The sequence below is a fragment of the Ornithorhynchus anatinus genome, chromosome 9 (genome assembly GCF_004115215.2).
Source record: "Ornithorhynchus anatinus isolate Pmale09 chromosome 9, mOrnAna1.pri.v4, whole genome shotgun sequence".
Classification (NCBI taxonomy): domain Eukaryota; kingdom Metazoa; phylum Chordata; class Mammalia; order Monotremata; family Ornithorhynchidae; genus Ornithorhynchus; species Ornithorhynchus anatinus.
The window spans coordinates 57,672,292-57,689,151 of NC_041736.1; the positions used below are offsets into that span (position 1 = coordinate 57,672,292).

A 16,860-nucleotide genomic window follows, 5' to 3' on the forward strand; every position below is an offset into this window, starting at 1 on the left:
ACAGCGACTGTAAGAACTGATTCTTTATTTATGATCTCCCGAGGTAGGCAATTAATCAATCACATTTACTGAGCCTGGGTGCAAGGCACTGTACTAAGTGCTTGGGAAAGCACTACAAAGCAATATAACAGACGTATTCTCTGCCCACGACAAGCTTAGGTAAAGCAGCAGGGTGGCAGAATGGAAAAAATGTAGGTCTTGGAGTCAAGGGACCTGGGTTCTAATCCCAGATCCAAGGTTTGTCTGCTGAGTGTCCTTTAGCAAGTCACTTCCCTTCTACAGGTCTCAGTTCCCTCATCTGCAAAATGGGGATTCAATAGTTCTTCCCCATACTTAGACTGTGAAACACAGTTGGGGCAGAAACTGTGTCTGACCTGAATACTTTGTGTCTACCAACAGTGAGTGCAGTGCTTGGCATATAGTAAGCTCTTAAATAACACAACTGCTAATATTAGTATTCACTGGCCCTCTGCACAGAGCTGGAAGTCTGACAGGCAGATTAACTGGATTCAGGTGACAAGTGGTGCTGTCAATACCCAACTTGCAGCCAACAGGGAGAGACGAATCCCTGCGTTCATCCATCATGGCTGGCCCGTTACATTTCCTTCTATTTCACACGCTTCTCTGACCCAGCTCTGGGGGCAAGTAAGCAATTCGCTGGCCGGTGCTTTGTTTATTCATGTTTTCCTCAGCTAATTTACTGCTAAACCGAGGGCAACTCTGATGGGAGTCCTTCTCGGCAGATCACCAAAATAGATTTATAAGTTCCTCAGGAAGAACTTTTTCTCCCAGAGGTCCTAAGACCCTATTATTTTTGGTCCATAACTCGATACTTCACCTCTCTGAATCCAGAGGTCTCTACACTATGAACTCCTCCATTAGACTGAGCTCCTTGTGGCCAGGGAGTGTGTCTTAAATGGCTGTTGACTAGCAAGAATTAGAATTAACTCTAGGGCACTCTCCCAAGCGCTTAGAATAGTGCCACACAGTAGGCATTCAAAAAATATTATTACAGCTAATGATACCCCCAGGGAGTTGAAGCCAGCTAAAATGTAGGGTGGAGGCCAAGGTTCTGTAAAGTCACCGAAGGGGTGAGGTTTGAGGTGAATGCTGGGAGGAAGGAAAAGATGGGCAGGGTGGGGGTCATTTGAATTTCCTGAGAAGACTTCTGCTGCTTACACTGAGTAAATCAGTGGGATACCTCATGGGTTCCTGCTGACTGTCTGAAAGACAAAGTAGTAGAGGCTACGAGAGTTTTGACTTATTTTTCTCTGGGATCCAGAAGGCAATTGTTCTGATGCTCCTATGTTGAGTAAACTTAGAGAAGGACTCATTAGCAAAACGGGGATTAAGACTGTGAGTACCATGTGGGACATGGACAATGTCCCACCTGATTAGCTTGTATCTACCCTGTGCTTAACAAATACCACTATATATTTAAAAAAAGCACTAGGCCCTGTTTAGTTACCAACTAACAAAGTGATGTCTTACTAATAGGACAAGATTAACAAGTCTTCCTTAAGTAAGTCATTTACTCCCATCTCCTAAAGTGGCTGGATAGAAAAGATAGAGAACTGGGGGAAATGGAGGCCGACAACGTTAGGGGAGAGGCGCTACTTTCTCCAGCCTCCTTCCAAAATGGCGTTTCGAATGTCCCTCCAGGTCCCATTCCTGCCCTGCCCTGAGCAGCCCTCCAGAACAAAAGCCTCCTTTCCAAGACGCATGCCAGTTCCGAGCAGGAAAGGGCAGGTGAGGATGCTCCTTACCCACCCTTTTCACCACACAATATTCTTATACTGTACTCTCCCAAGAGCTTAATACAGTGCTCTGCACACAATAAGTACAAATAACTGACTAGTCTTCACTTCCTACAGGAGCTGCCTCTCCAAGGATGTGGCCTGTCATTCAAACTGGCAGAGGAAAGGAGGAAATTGAACCCAGACACTGAAGAAAACAAGCAACCTATACAAGGCTCACTCTGGAGCCATCTGCATTGTCTTCTTCAGGGGATAGTTCACAATACGGCAAGGAAGGAAAGGCAAGGCAGGAAGGGAAAGAAAACCAGCCTGCAGGCTCTACCCTGTTTATAACAACCCTCCAGGAAAGCAGACCAGACATCCTAAAATCAACTCCCACAGGTAATGGCTTAGAGATCATACATTCCGAACGCTAATAATAGGAGTGGGAGAAGGATCCGGGGTCTGGCTTGGGGTCAAAGGTGCACGCTAAGTAAAGCTTGTTCTGGGCAGGCAATGTGTCTGATTATTGTTGTATTGTCATACCAAGACCAAGAGCTTAATACAGTGCTCTGCACTCAGTAAGCACTCAATAAATACAATTGCATGAATGAATAAAGGCAGATAAAAATGTGGGTGCAAGGAGGTGGGGACAAAAGTTAAAATAAGGCCTCTGGACAGGTCTGCCAACCCCCATATTTTCCTGATGATGTCTCCGCTGTGGCAGGACCCCCCTCCTCAAGATTCAGGCCCAGTCCCCCAACCCTAGCGACTCCTCCCTCTCTGCTGGAACCGGGCCTCAAACCTGTTGGGTCAGTTTAGGGCAACCGTTGGAGCTGCTAAAACTTAAGCTCCATAAAGAGAAGTCATGTCAGAGCCCGCAGGGGGACTCTGGGAAACGGGAAGAGGAGAGATGCCATCCACACGGAAAGAACGGCAAGCAGGACGGCTGCCCAGGGGCAACGTGGTAGGAACCAGGCTCCAGTGCCCAGGGTGCGCGGGGACAAGGCGGCTGGTTAACCTCGTCCAGGCTTGATGTGAACACGTAGGGTCCTCTCTTTCTAAATTCCCCCAGTGGTTCAGTGGGCCGGTTAGCTTAGAGCCCGGGGTCTGCCCCACACAAGCTCAATCTCTTCTTAATGGGTATTTAAGTGACCTGAGGCAAGTCTCTATGACTGAGTTACCACATCTGTAAAATGGGGATTAAATCCTCCTCACTTAGACTAGGAGCCCCTTGTGGGACAAGGACTATATCCATCCTGATTATCTTCCCCAGAGCTTGGATAGTATTTTGCACAAAGTGAATGCTTAACAAGTACTATTACTATTATGTAAGGACGCCACCAAAATCCCTTCTGCAAAACTTTTTCCGACTGGAGCTTGCACGGCTCCATTCCACCTGATCGCTGAAGGGAACTTCGGTACTTCTGTGGCTCCCACAGTGGGTGTTTAGAAAGACGCTAGCCAAAAGTGATTTCAGGCATTTGGATTTCGACTCTGTCACGTATGCACTGTTTTGAATAGGTCTCTGTCATTCTATTTCCCAAATATTTCCATGTACTTATGCTCCAGTCATTTGTGTTGCACAAAGCTTTATTTATGGATGGATAGTTATATTCATCCTGTTCCCTTCCCTAGATTTTAAGTTTCTGGAGAGTCAGTCAATGTTTTGTACTTCTTATGTGCCAAGAAACTTCCAGAGCACATTCAATAAAAAGCTTTCGATGAAAGGCTCAGAGAATTAAAATGGCACGTTCCCCAAACCATATTAAGGCTATGAGCCCCATGTGGGACAGGGACTGTGTCCAACCCAATTTGCTTGCATTAACCCCAGTGCTTAGTACAGTGCCTGTCACACAACAAGCGCATAACAAATGCCACAATTATTATTAAGTCCCTTGGAAGTTGCCATTGTTCCCATTAGATTATCTCCTTAATAGGTAAAATAAAGCTCTTAGAAATTCTAGACACATGCTCGCACTCACACACAAAACACTTTCACAACAAAGCAAGGCAAAGGAGGCGGAAAGAGGGGCTGCCCGTCACTTACGAGTCTCTCTCCGGACAGAACCTCGAGCAATTTGATGAGCATCCGTCCATCGCGCAGGTCGGCGTACAAGTCGGTGATTCGGCAAGACACCCGAGCCAGGTGTGAGTTGACCCATTTGGTGAACGTCTTCTTCTGCACTGCTTCCCGCTCATCTGGGAGAAGAAAGAGTTTGGTCTGACTCCAAACCAACCACAGAAGTTTTCAGCCCAGCATAACTGGGCACAAATACTCTCAGTATATATATTTTTTTGGTTATTATTATTATTGTTGTTGGTAACTGAATCACCTCAGAGTAGTTACCATCCTTTTTTGGAGGAACTGAAAGATCTCAAATCACTAAAAGTAGAAGACTGCGACCTCTCTTACCTATACTGCCCCCCGTCCCTCCTTTTCTTTTCTCTCCAATAATAATAATAATAATTGATAATAATTGTGGTACTTAAGTGTTTACTATGTGCCAGACACTGTACTAAGTGCTGAGGTGAATACAAGTAAATTGGGATGGACTCAGTCACCGACTCAATCCCCATTTTACAGATGAGATAACTGAGGCACAGAGCAGGGAAGTGATTTGCCCGAAGTCCAACAGAAGACAAGTGGCAGAGCCGGAATTAGAACCCATGACCTTCTGACTCCTGGGCCTGTGGTCTAACCACTATGCCATGCTGCTTCCAAAGCTGGGGAGATGGCCAAGATGCTCTCTGCAGGTTTGAGATGCATTGTGGCCATGTGGAAAGAGCACAAGGCTGAGTGTTAGAAAAAAGTGAGTTTTTACCCTGGCTCTGCTACTTGTCTGCTGCATGACCATGGGCAAGTCACTTCACTTCTCTGTGCCTCAGTTTCCTCATCTGTAAAATGGAGATTAATACCTATTCCCTCTTGCTTAGACTGTAAGCCCACATGACCGAAGACTACTTGATTATCTTGTATCTACACCAGTGATTAGCACAATCACTTTAATACCATCATTATTATTTCGATCCTGCTCTTTAATATAATATAGTTACAGTCAAAACTAAGCCCTGTGCAGTTTGCTGTGTCTCTTTGGTGCCCTGGGATCAGATCAGAGTCCACCCCTCAAGCTTCAATGATCAACAAGCTGCTTCCTCTGCCCAGAGGCAAACAGTGCCAAAACCAGAGTGGAAATTTAATTGCTCATACAAGAACACTTACTGAGTGACTAGTGGATGCAGAGCCCTATGCTAAACACCTGGGCGAGAACAGTCCAAGACACATGGTACTGTCCTTGAGAAGCGTATTATCTAATTTCCCATCCTGCCAAAACCTGAGGAAACAAAAAAAATCCCACTTCCCTGGATTAATTCACAACACATCTCCTCTAAGAGGCCTTCCCTAACTAAGCCCTCCTTTCCTCTTCTCCCACTCCCTTCTGCATCAAACTGACTTGCTCCCTTTATTCACTTATGTACATATCTGTTATTTATTTATATTAATGTCTGTCCCCCCCTCTAGACTGTGAGCTCGTTGTGGGCAGAGAATGTGTTTACTGTTATATTATGCTCTCAAGTGCTTAGTAGAGAGCTATTGAACACAGAAAGTGCTCAATAAATACAACCGAATGAACAACACCCCAGTCACATGAACCTTACACCATCCTAAGCACATTACATTCCTGTCCAACTCTTATGTACCTATGCATATTTTTATTTGCCTATTCAGTGTTTATGTTCCTATGCATATTTGTATTTGAATATTCAACTACTCAGTGCTTAGGTACCGATGTATATATTTTTATTTGTATAGTCAACTATTCACTGCTTATTTACCATTGTATAATTAGTCCATATTCAAACATTTCCTTAGCAGTTCCAGCCTGATACACTTGACCTATTTACAGCATTTTGGTCTGTTTGTCTAGCATACTGTCAGCTCTTGGAGAACAAAAATATAGGTCTTGCTTCTGTGGTACCCTCTCAAATGCTTAGTACAGTGTCCGGTACTCAGCAGGTGCTCAATAAATACCACTGATGATGAGGAGCAGGAGGAAAATTTGAAGCAACCAAAAATCACAAGAGTACGGACGAATGATTAAGTGTACGGAGTATGTAAATTGATATATGATTGCTAGCCTCATGTAGGGCAGGGGCGGTGTGCAATCTGTATTTACCTCAGGGTTTGGCACCTAGTAAACATTCATTAATCTTTTTATTAATAATAACTGCAGTGTCTGTAAAGTGCTGTGGGCTGTAGAAATTAGCTGGGGAACGCCCCTTGGATAAATGCATGAACAAAAAAATAATAATCACGGGCCTATTAATTTGCCCATCGCCTCCATCACAAAACAGCCAAGCCCAGGGTTTCCGGAGCCCAGCACATGTATGTCCAGCTGGTGGGATTGTTGAGTCACCTCATGCAGCTGTTTCAGCCTCAGGCCCCCATCCCCAGAAAACCCCTCCCCCACCTCAGGCATCTTGGCTGCCGAACGTGAACACCTGTAGAACACTTACACAGTTTAAATGGCGCACAAATGAAAGACACCGGCTGCTGAATTATAGTAATAATAATGTTGGTATTTGTTAAACACTTATTATGTGCACAGCATTGTTCTAGGCGCTGGGGTAGATACAGGGTAATCAGGTCGTCCCAGGTGAGGCTCACAGTCTTACTCCCCATTTTATAGATGAGGTAACTGAGGCACAGAGAAGTTAAGTGACTTGCCCACAGTCACACAGCTGACAAGTGGCAGAGCCGGGATTCAAACCCATGACCTCTGACTCCCAAGCTCGGACTCTTTCCACTGAGCCACGCTGCTTCTCTGAATTATCCCACTGTTGGTTCAATTTCAACTTGTCTGTGAACCTTGAGGGCTCACCATTGCCTACTTAAAGACAGTAAGCTAGCCCTCTAGACTGTAAACTCGTGTTGTGGGCTGGGAATGTGTCTGTTAATTGTTATATTGTACTCTCCCAGACATTTAGTCCAGTACTCTGCACACAGTAAGCGCTCAATAAATAGCTCTGACTGACTGCCTGCGACCTAGTGGAAAGAGGGGCCTGGGAATCAGGGAACTCATATTATGGCTATGCCCTTGGGGAAGTCACTTCACTTCTCTGGGCCTTAGTCTCCCCATTTGTAAAGTGGGGATTAAGACTCTGAGCCCCATGGGACAAGGACTGGGTCTACCCTGATTACCTCGTATCTACCCCAGTGCTTAGAACAGTGCATGGCACATAGTAAGCGATTAACAAATACCACTTAAAAAGAAATTCCCATTCTCCCTCCTACTTACACTGTGAACTCCATGTGGGGCAAGGACTCTGTCTGACCTATTTTATATCTACCCCAGTGCTTAGTATAATGCTTGACACATAATAACTGCTTAAAGAAAATCACAATTATTATTATGTAGCTCTTCATTAAGAATATTTAGTATACACTAACTGTATGAGGGTTAATTGAAACTGAGTATCAGCATCAGTATGAGAAGCAGCGTGGCTCAGTGGAAAGAGCACGGGCTTTGGAGTCAGGGCTCATGAGTTCGAATCCCAGCTCTGCCACTTATCGGCTGTGTGACTGTGGGCAAGTCACTTAACTTCTCTGTGCCTCAGTTCCCTCATCTGTAAAATGGGGATTAAGACTGTGAGCCCCACGTGGGACAACCTGATTCCCCTATGTCTACCCCAGCGCTTAGAACAGTGCTCGGCACATAGTAAGCGCTTAACAAATACCAACATTTAACAAATACCACCAATTCGAGATTTTTTTTCAGTAATCCCATTCTAGAGGACTTTTCTGAGACTAACAGGCTGTTAATAAAAAGCTTCAGTCTCATCACACCTCCACTCCTCAAGCATTAAGACCAAAATAAAAGCCTTGTTTCCATCAACACAGTCTTAAGAAAGCAGCCCAATAGTTGTTCTTCAGCTAATGGACCAACTGAACAAGAGACACCTGTTTTCAGGCAACAGTAATTGTTGATTTAGGTTTTACGGTGGTTTTGACTGAATTCTGATCTCTACATCTGTGCCCCTTCCCCTTTTAGACAGCCAGCCCTGGGTGGGCTTGAGACCATGTCTTATGTTTCATATGATCACCCCAGCACTTAGAAGACTGACATGTAAGCTCTTAATAAATGTTTGTTCTGGGGAGAATAATGACAAAGACACCCCTGCTCCTTTCAGCCTATCAACTGGGACGGGTGCTCAAAATTTGAGCTTCAAAGAGGCTAAGACAGTCCCTTCCTGGATGTTCTCCGTGCCCTCCAAGGAACCCTGGCTTCCTCTCCAAGTCCTCCTGGACTGGTCTCAGGGAAAAATGTTTGTTCCTGCAGAGCAGAGGGGAACGTAAGGACAACCCTGGAGTTCTTGGAGGTAGTAGCCGAGCTCTGGAGTAGTTTACCAAACCAGAAGAGGGTAGAGCTGTCACTTTAACTAGAAAATTCTCCTCCTCCTCTTCTCTTGCCCCCCCCCAACACACACACACACACACACACACACACACACACACACACACACACATTTTCTCAGTTCCCTTCTCTCATCTTCTCCTGACAGAGTCAGAGAGACAACAGAGAGGGCGAGGAGGAGGAGAAGAACTCTGTGGAATCACAACAGCCCCATCCCTCAGTGTTACAGTTGGAGACAGAATCCTGGGCTGGGTGACCCAGTGCTGCATATAGGGGTGCCATTTAGGGTCTCTCTCCCCTTCCTCTCCCCTGCACCTTTCCTCCCTCCCCATCTACCCCTACCCTCCACCCCCGCCCCCTCCCTCGGGGTGTGAGGGCAGTCCAGGCTCCTTTCCATGGCTCAGCTTCTTGGAAACTCCATCCTGGGAACTGCCTTAATCCCTCATCCCCATTTCCTTCCAGCGCTGGTATGGAGATAAGGACAAGAAGGAGGGGAAGGGAGAGGAAGGAGGAGAAGGGAGGGGCAGTGAAAACCCCTACAGCCAGGAGGCTGAAGCTGTTTATGTATAAACAAACTAAACAGGCCTGTTCAGACCCAAGCTGAAGCTGCTGAGTGCCTGATCTCCCTGCCCCTCTCTTACCTCTCTGACAAGCGTGGGAGAGTAGTGGGATGGGACATGGGTGGAGGAGGAAAATGGCGGACGGATTACCTGGGAAACAGACCAACCCAAGTCGCGGCCGGCTGGGGGTGGGATAGGGCTGCTGGCTGGCTCCGTGAAGAGATAGTCCTTTCCCTAACCATGTCCATCAAGCTGGGCAGAGACAATACCTTGGAGCTGGACAGCGCTAAGCCTCAACAACTAAGAATTGGGATTTAGCCAGGGTGAGGGGGAAAAAAATTGCTCTGCAACACTGGGGGGCCAAATGGGGCTGGAGAAGAGCATGATCTGGCTTGTCAGGGACTCCTGCCCTGGCCGGGCGGTCAGTCATCTTAGGGGCAGGGCATTGCCCTTGGCCTTCTTGGAGGACTGTGTCAAGCATTCCTGTCATACATTAAGTACAACAACACAACGAGGAACAACCTTTTTGTGAAGCCAATGTGGCCGGGACTATGGATCCTGCATTAGCCTTTTCGGCCACACACGCACTCAGTTATTAACAGTAACAATGATGATCATGTTGTAGTAGCCAGAGCACAGACCTGGGAGTCAGAGGATCATGGGTTCTAATCCTGGCTATGTCACTTGTCTGTGTGACCTTGGGCATGTCACTTCATTTCTTTGGGCCTCAGTTACCTCATCTGCAAAATGGGGGTTGAACTGTGAGCCCCACATGGAATAGAGACTGTGTCCAGCCCAATTTGCCTGTATCCACCCCAGCGCTTAGTACGGATCCTGGCGCATAGCAAGCATTTAACATATACTACAGTTATTAGAAACATTCACTGCCCACAACAATCCTACAACCTAGAGAGGGGTACATTCATTCAATAGTATTTATTGAGCGCTTACTATGTGCAGAGCACTGTACTAAGCGCTTGGGATGAACAAGTCGGCAACAGATAGAGACGGTCCCTGCCGTTTGACGGGCTTACGGTCTAATCGGGGGAGACGGACAGACAAGAACAATGGCACTAAACAGCGTCAAGGGGAAGAACATCTCGTAAAAACCGATGGCAACTAAATAGAATCGAGGCGATGTACAATTCATTAACAAAATAAATAGGGTAACGAAAATATATACAGTTGAGCGGACGAGTACAGTGCTGTGGGGATGGGAAGGGAGAGGTGGAGGAGCGGAGGGAAAAGGGGAAAATGAGGCTTTAGCTGCGGAGAGGTAAAGGGGGGATGGCAGAGGGAGTAGAGGGGGAAGAGGAGCTCAGTCTGGGAACGTCTCTTGGAGGAGGTGATTTTTAAGTAGGGTTTTGAAGAGGGAAAGAGAATCGGTTTGGCGGAGGTGAGGAGGGAGGGCGTTCCGGGACCGCGGGAGGACGTGACCCGGGGGTCGACGGCGGGACGGGCGAGACCGAGGGACGGCGAGGAGGTGGGCGGCGGAGGAGCGGAGCGTGCGGGGTGGGCGGTAGAAAGAGATAAGGGAGGAGAGGTAGGAAGGGGCGAGGTGATGGAGAGCCTCGAAGCCTAGAGTGAGGAGTTTTTGTTTGGAGCGGAGGTCGATAGGCAACCACTGGAGTTGTTTAAGAAGGGGAGTGACATGCCCAGATCGTTTCTGCAGGGTACATTCCACTACAACACACCACCTCACTGCCATACCAGGGGGCTGCAACTTAGTTCAGTCATATTCAATCATATTTATTGAGAGTTAAATGTGTGCAGAGCACTGTACTAAGCGCTCTCATCTGCTGCAGCTCAGGCAGCGCTCCTGGCAGCAGAGTTTGAACATTACCTGGGACAACAGGTGGTGGGGAAAAAGGACTAGAGGGTGGAAGGAGAAATGGGGGTGAAAGCGTATGAGGCCATGAAAGACCCGGAAAAGACAATGAAGGATGCATAGGGCAATCGGAACAAGAGGCAAAGAAAATGGAATCTGTGGTGTCAGGAGGGATTTGTCTAAGCCAACTCACGTTATCCACCTGCGGCTACAGAGGTGGGAGAGGGATGGGAAAAGGTCTTTGGGTGATGATGGGTTATCAACCTCACTATGTGATTGCTCCTCTTTCCCTTGGAAAACCTCAGCGTGGCCTACAGAGCACGGGCCTAGAAGTCAGAGAACCTGGGTTCTAATCCTGGCTCTGCCCCCTCCCTGCTGGGAGACCTTGGATAAGTCATTTCACTTCCTCTGTGCCACTTTTTCCTCACTTGCAAAATACAGATTAAGTACCTGCTCTCTTTTGCATTTAGACTGAAAGCCCCATGTAGGAGCCTGTGTGATAGGATCATATCATACCTAGTTGAGTGCTTGGGAAATACCTTTATCATTACAATCTTCTTCTTCTTGACCTCATTGGTGTCTTCTTCGATTACAAAGGGCAGCTATTTCTAGATCCCAAAAAAGCATATTTCTCTTTCCGTTTTTGCACTGCTGGGGCTTCCTGTTGGGGTTATTTTATAGAGACCGACACACCAGATGGCGGCAAATTCTGATTTCCGTGTGGCAACTTCGGGTGACATGGATGGCTCTCACGCTATTTTCTTTCCAGCTGAATATCAGTTGGACAGAGTGCTTGGGGGAGGGATGACCCGGGAGCAGAGATTCAAATTAGGAAGAAGGGTTGAAATGAGGGCAACGTCCAAGAGACAAACAAAAGCAAGACGGGCAAAATGTTGGACAGAATCGAGAGGAAGCATGAGCACCACCACGCCCCCCGAACCAGGACTTTTGAACCAGAAACTCTAAATCAAACCACAGTGGAGGCCAAAGGAGATGGCAGGACACTGGATCAAAGGGAGAAGAGAGAATGGAATGGTAAAAACATCTTTGCCACACAATCACCGAGACCCCCTACTCGATATTTCTTGGTTATTTCTCAACTGGCTTCTCTCAGGCAATTGTGCCCTCTCGTCTTTTACCGACCAACAGATCTTTAAGCTGTGTTTCTGTCTTTTAAACTAAACGGGGCACCAAGTTACCTAAGCGGTTGGGAATTCTAGCTGAATGGAAATAACTGCCTCCTTATTCAGTGATGTGGCGAATGATTCTACCGAAAAGCTGAAACTGTATAAGGCACTTGTCCGGCCCTGAGTGACTTCTAGACAGGACTTATGAGATCAGAAAACCGTTGGATTTTGGAGCGGGTTCGATGTATATCTCCCAAGTTAAACTCAACATCCGTCCCACACTATTTTTAGCCTTTCAAAAAAAGCCTCCCGGTTGAAAACAAAGAATATGGGTGGGGCCAGAATATCTTGCAGCTTGCAAAAACATTCATTTCCCTGGAGTCCAGACCAAAGAGCATCATGCAAAAGCACAAAGAGCAGGAAAGCGGAAGCAGCCCCAACGGCTGTATTGATAATACATAACCAAACTGTTATCTTGAGACTGCAAGAGGAAGGAAGTTAATCTTTTGACGGAAGGCCCCATGACAAAATGATTAGTCTGGAGGCTTTTCACCTTGGGTTTGCTTGTTACAATTTACCCTGACTGATTAGTAATTAAATAGGATTTAAGTTAAAGAACTTTGCCTAATAGCTTAACCGGATATCAACACACACAACTAATAAAGCATAAAGCAAGAGACTCAGCTCAGCCCTATCTGACTGGCGCTGGGGAATTAGGGAGGTTAGAGCGGGGAGGAGAGAGGGAAGTGGGATAGGAAAGGCACACAGATGACAGAGTCTGGGCATGGGAGTCAGAAAGATGTGGTTTCTAATTCCGGCTCCACCACTTGTCTGCTGTGTGACCTTGGGCAAGTCACTTAACTTTTCTGGGTCTTAGTTACCGCTATCTGCAAAATGGGGATTAAGGCTGGGAGCCCCAAGGGGGACAGGGACTGTGTCCAATCCGATTAGCGCTTACTACAGTGCCTGGCACACAGTAAGAGCTTAACAAATGCCATTAAAAAAAAATCCCAAAGAAGCAGCAACATTCCCAATTCAATTAAAATATCTCCCTTTCTGTTCCTGGCCCAAGATGATTAGATGGAACCAACGCATTGCTACCACTGAGAAATATGGTGGATAAACTCATATCTCTTCCAAGCGTTCTGTATGGTTCCAGGCTGGGCCCAGTTGAGGATGGAATTGTTCTATGTGGCTCCGAGAGAGTTCATGGATTTCTGAGCATGGGCATTGTTTCTGCCCACTTGTGATTCTTCGGATCCTTTCAGATGATGCCGGGAACTTCTGTCCCTATGCTAGAGGGGGCCTGGAGTGGGAAGCCTGATCCAGCCAGGACCAGAGGGCCATTATCCTGTGGTCTGACAGGGCTCCATACTCACTGCCTGCGATTTTCCAGAGCAAAACTGGGCAGAGTTGCAAGTTAACTGAGTTTACTACATGCCCGGAAACCAGAATGTCACCATGTTTCACATCCAGTCACAAAGGCATATCCTCTGCTTTTCAAAGCCTTGCTTCCACGCAAGGTTTCATCCTCCAGGAGCCTCAGAGGAAATATCAAGAAGAATTGGGATTTGTCTGAGGATTATCTAAGACAATAATGTTGGTATTTGTTAAGCGCTTACTATGTGCAGAGTACTGTTCTAAGCACTGGGGTAGACACAAAGGAATCAGGTTGTCCCATGTGGGGCTCACAGTCTTAATCCCCATTTTACAGATGAGGTAACAGGCACAGAGAAGTTAAGTGACTTGCCCACAGTCACACAGCTGACAAGCAGCAGAGCTGGGATTTGAACCTCTGACTCCAAAGCCCGTGCCCTTTCCACTGAGCCACGCTGCTTCTCTAATGGAGAAATGGATCAGACTCACTAATTTCACTGCAGTCCTGAGACATAAGGTCCACATTTCTAGAGAAAACAATAATTCCCCTACCAAAGTCACAGATTATCATAAATTAAAGAATGCAATATGATCCAATAAAAAGGACCAAAACTATTGTTTCATGACAATGTCCTATCAGGGTGTGCCATGCAAGGTCCAGGAAGAGCCATTCACATCAGCAAGGGAAGCTAGCCCTTAGCCTCCAATCAATCTTTTTTAAAATTGTATTTTTCACCTGCTTATTATATGCTTACTACAAGCTAATTGTGGGGATCACCATCTTAACCCCCATTTTGCAGACGAGAGAACTGAGGCACAGAGCAGTTAAGTAACTTGCTCAAGGACCTACAGTAAACACAGCAGACAAGCAGTGGAGCAAAATAAGAACCAAGTCCTCTGACTCCCAGACTTGTGCTCTTTTCACTAGGTCACCCTGCTTCTCATATATTTAATGAGCACTTACTGTGGGGAGAGCACTATACTATGTGCTTGGGAGAGTACAACAGAGTTGGTAGACATGATCTCTTCCCCTCATGGAGTTCACAGTCCAGTGGGACTGTTTTAAGAGGGTGGCGGAGAATCTGGAGAGGGAGCAGAGAAGGAAACAGTGTAAGAAATTGGGATTATTTCACCTGGAAAAGAAAGGGTTCAAGGAGAACGCTGACTAGCTCTTCTCTACCTCTAAGGAAGACAAGACAGGAAAAAAATGGTTTCAGATGACAGTGAGAGATTTCAGCTAGACATCACAAAGAGTTAGTTTCCTGATTGTAAAAATGTTTAAATACAAGATCAGGCTGCCAACAAGAGGGGCAGTAAAGTCTCCCTCTGAAGATATTTAAGAAAAGACTAGAAAGTCAAACTTTCTTGGTGGTTAGGTAATAAAATAACGATAATAATGGTACTTCTTAAGCACTTACTCTGGGCCAAGAACTGTACTAAGAGCTGGGATAGATACAAGATAATCACTTCGGACATTGACCCTGTCCCACACAGGTCTCGCAGTCTAAGATGGAGGGAGAACAGGTGTTGAATCCCCTTTTCACAGATATGGAAATGGAGGCACATAGAATAATAATAATGTTGGTATTTGTTAAGTGCTTACTATGTGCAGAGCACTGTTCTAAGCGCTGGGGGAGATACAGGGTCATCAGGTTGTCCCACGTGAGGCTCAGTTAATCCCCATTTTACAGATGAGGTAACTGAGGCACACAGAGAAGTTAAGTGACTTGCCCACAGTCACACAGCTGACAAGTGGCAGAGCCGGAAGTCAAACCCATGACCTCTGACTCTGAAGCCGAGGTTCTTTCCACTGAGCCACGCTGCTTCCCAAAGTGAGGTGAAGTGGATGGCCCAAAGTCTTACAGAAGACAATTAGCAGTTAGGATTAGAACACAGGTCATCTGAGTCCCAGGACTGTTCTCTTTTCACTAGGCCTCGCTGCTCTCTAGGTACAGTTCTGCCTCCAAGTGGGGGGGAAGGGACAGAGTTTTAACTTTTACTGTATGATTCCAAGTGCCTAATTCAATGGTCTGCCTATGGCAGGCATTCAGTAAATACAGCTGGTTACTGAACTAAAATAACCTCTTGGGATCCTCTAGACAGTAAGCTCTTTGTGGGTAGGTAATATGTCTGTCTATTGTTACACTGTACATTCCCAAGCCTTAGTATAGTGCACTGCACACAGTAAGCTCACAATAAATATGACTGAATGAATGAACCCACAGTTTACCTACTTTAATTGGGGGAAGGGTGGGGGTCTCAAGCTCTTTCTCTTATGCTGTATTTTCTCATGGCCAGCCCAGAAGCCCCTTACCACAAAGCAGAGACAGCTACAATCCACTGCCCCTATCAAGACAGGCCTAGGGTCAAATTCCTTTCCTTTGGACTCCGATTTGGCTCCCAGTATGTTTGAAAAGGAAGTGTGTTAGCCATCTTCTCCTCAGAGACCAATGCATTTCCCTCTAATGAAAGGTGACTCCTTGTTTCAACTTGCAATATCTAGAAACATGTAACCAGTCTCTGAACCCAAGCAAATATCTCTCGATGGGTAAACCACTAAGACCACATGCTAAAATTAGTAGAGACACAAACCAGGAGAAGAGGTGGCGGGGGGAAAGGGGAAATTAAGTCACAGTTAGACAAAGCAGGAACGTTAGGCATCAGAGACCACTGAGGGCTGATCACTTTAAAGAACTCATAGCAGCTGAAGAACATGTACAAGGATGATAATAATAACAACAACATTGGTATTACTTAAGCAAGGTAATCAAATTGGAGTCACTGTCTCAGAAGAGGCTCACGGGCTAATTAGGAGGGATAACAAGTACTGAATCCCCCATTTTACAGATGAGGAAACCGGGTCAAAGAGAAACCATGTGACTTGCTCATGGTCACACAGGAGGCAAGTGGCATTCAATGCACATAAGTGAGTCACGATGAATTTTATGAATTTTTGAATTTTAGGTCAAACAGTGTCTAAACACTAAAAGGCCTGACTTTCCTGGTTCAGGGAACACAGGGATTGGGGGGAGGGAGGCAGGGGGAGGAAGGATTCAAACCTACTTTTCTTCCCTATAATACACAAAAAGGTAAATTATCCACAATTCCAGGCTGCCTGGAACAATGCTAAGTACAACGTGGAGGGAATCAAACACCATCACCCTAAAGCTCAGGGCTTTTCCTTATGATATTCAATCTCCTTATTTCCCAGAATTCTCAGGATCTTAAGCATCCAGGTCAACAGGGCAGGCAGGAAAGCAGCCTTTTCTTCCCAAACTATTAGCCACTTTTTGTCAGACCTTCAGGGTACGGGATTTTGTTCTGCCCCAGTGTTTTCACACAAATGCCCGGATGAGGGAATGGCGCATCCAATAATAGACAACTTCTCAAGTCCCAGCTGCTCACGACAGTTTCTGACAGTTCTCCTATTAATCAGGTGTGGAAGGTACCAGTGATTCATTGTCCCAACAAGAAATTGGAACAGATTCTTGCCACAGGAAGACATGGAAACATTTCAAAAATGAAAGGAAGGAAGAAGGAAAAATCATCAAGAGGCCTGCCTGCTTTTCACTGACAGAGCCATTCTTGCTCAAATATCTGGCCCTGAAAGAATGTTTTATAGACACTGTCATCTGAAATATCAAGGTATCATCCACTCCCAAAGAAATACATGGAACATAATTCTGTCCAATGGGGAATAGGGTACCACTTTAGTACAGAAATTATCACGGTGTTTGAAAACAATGAGATAGGGAAATGGTTCATTGGGATCCCAAAATTCTGACAAATAACAGATAGGATGACACAACATGAAAA

General features: G+C 46.0%; 1 protein-coding gene across 3 annotated transcripts in view; it reads right to left on the reverse strand.

The window, feature by feature from the left end:
- The window catches only part of SPTBN1 (spectrin beta, non-erythrocytic 1), a 195,927-nt gene that overhangs the window by 68,999 nt on the left and 110,068 nt on the right, over nt 1–16,860 (reverse strand). For all 3 annotated transcript variants that reach the window (XM_003431278.5, XM_029071831.2, XM_029071832.2), the window contains one exon: nt 3,787–3,938. In XM_003431278.5, the coding sequence (XP_003431326.2) occupies nt 3,787–3,938 (152 nt within the window). The remainder of the gene's footprint in view (nt 1–3,786; nt 3,939–16,860) is intronic.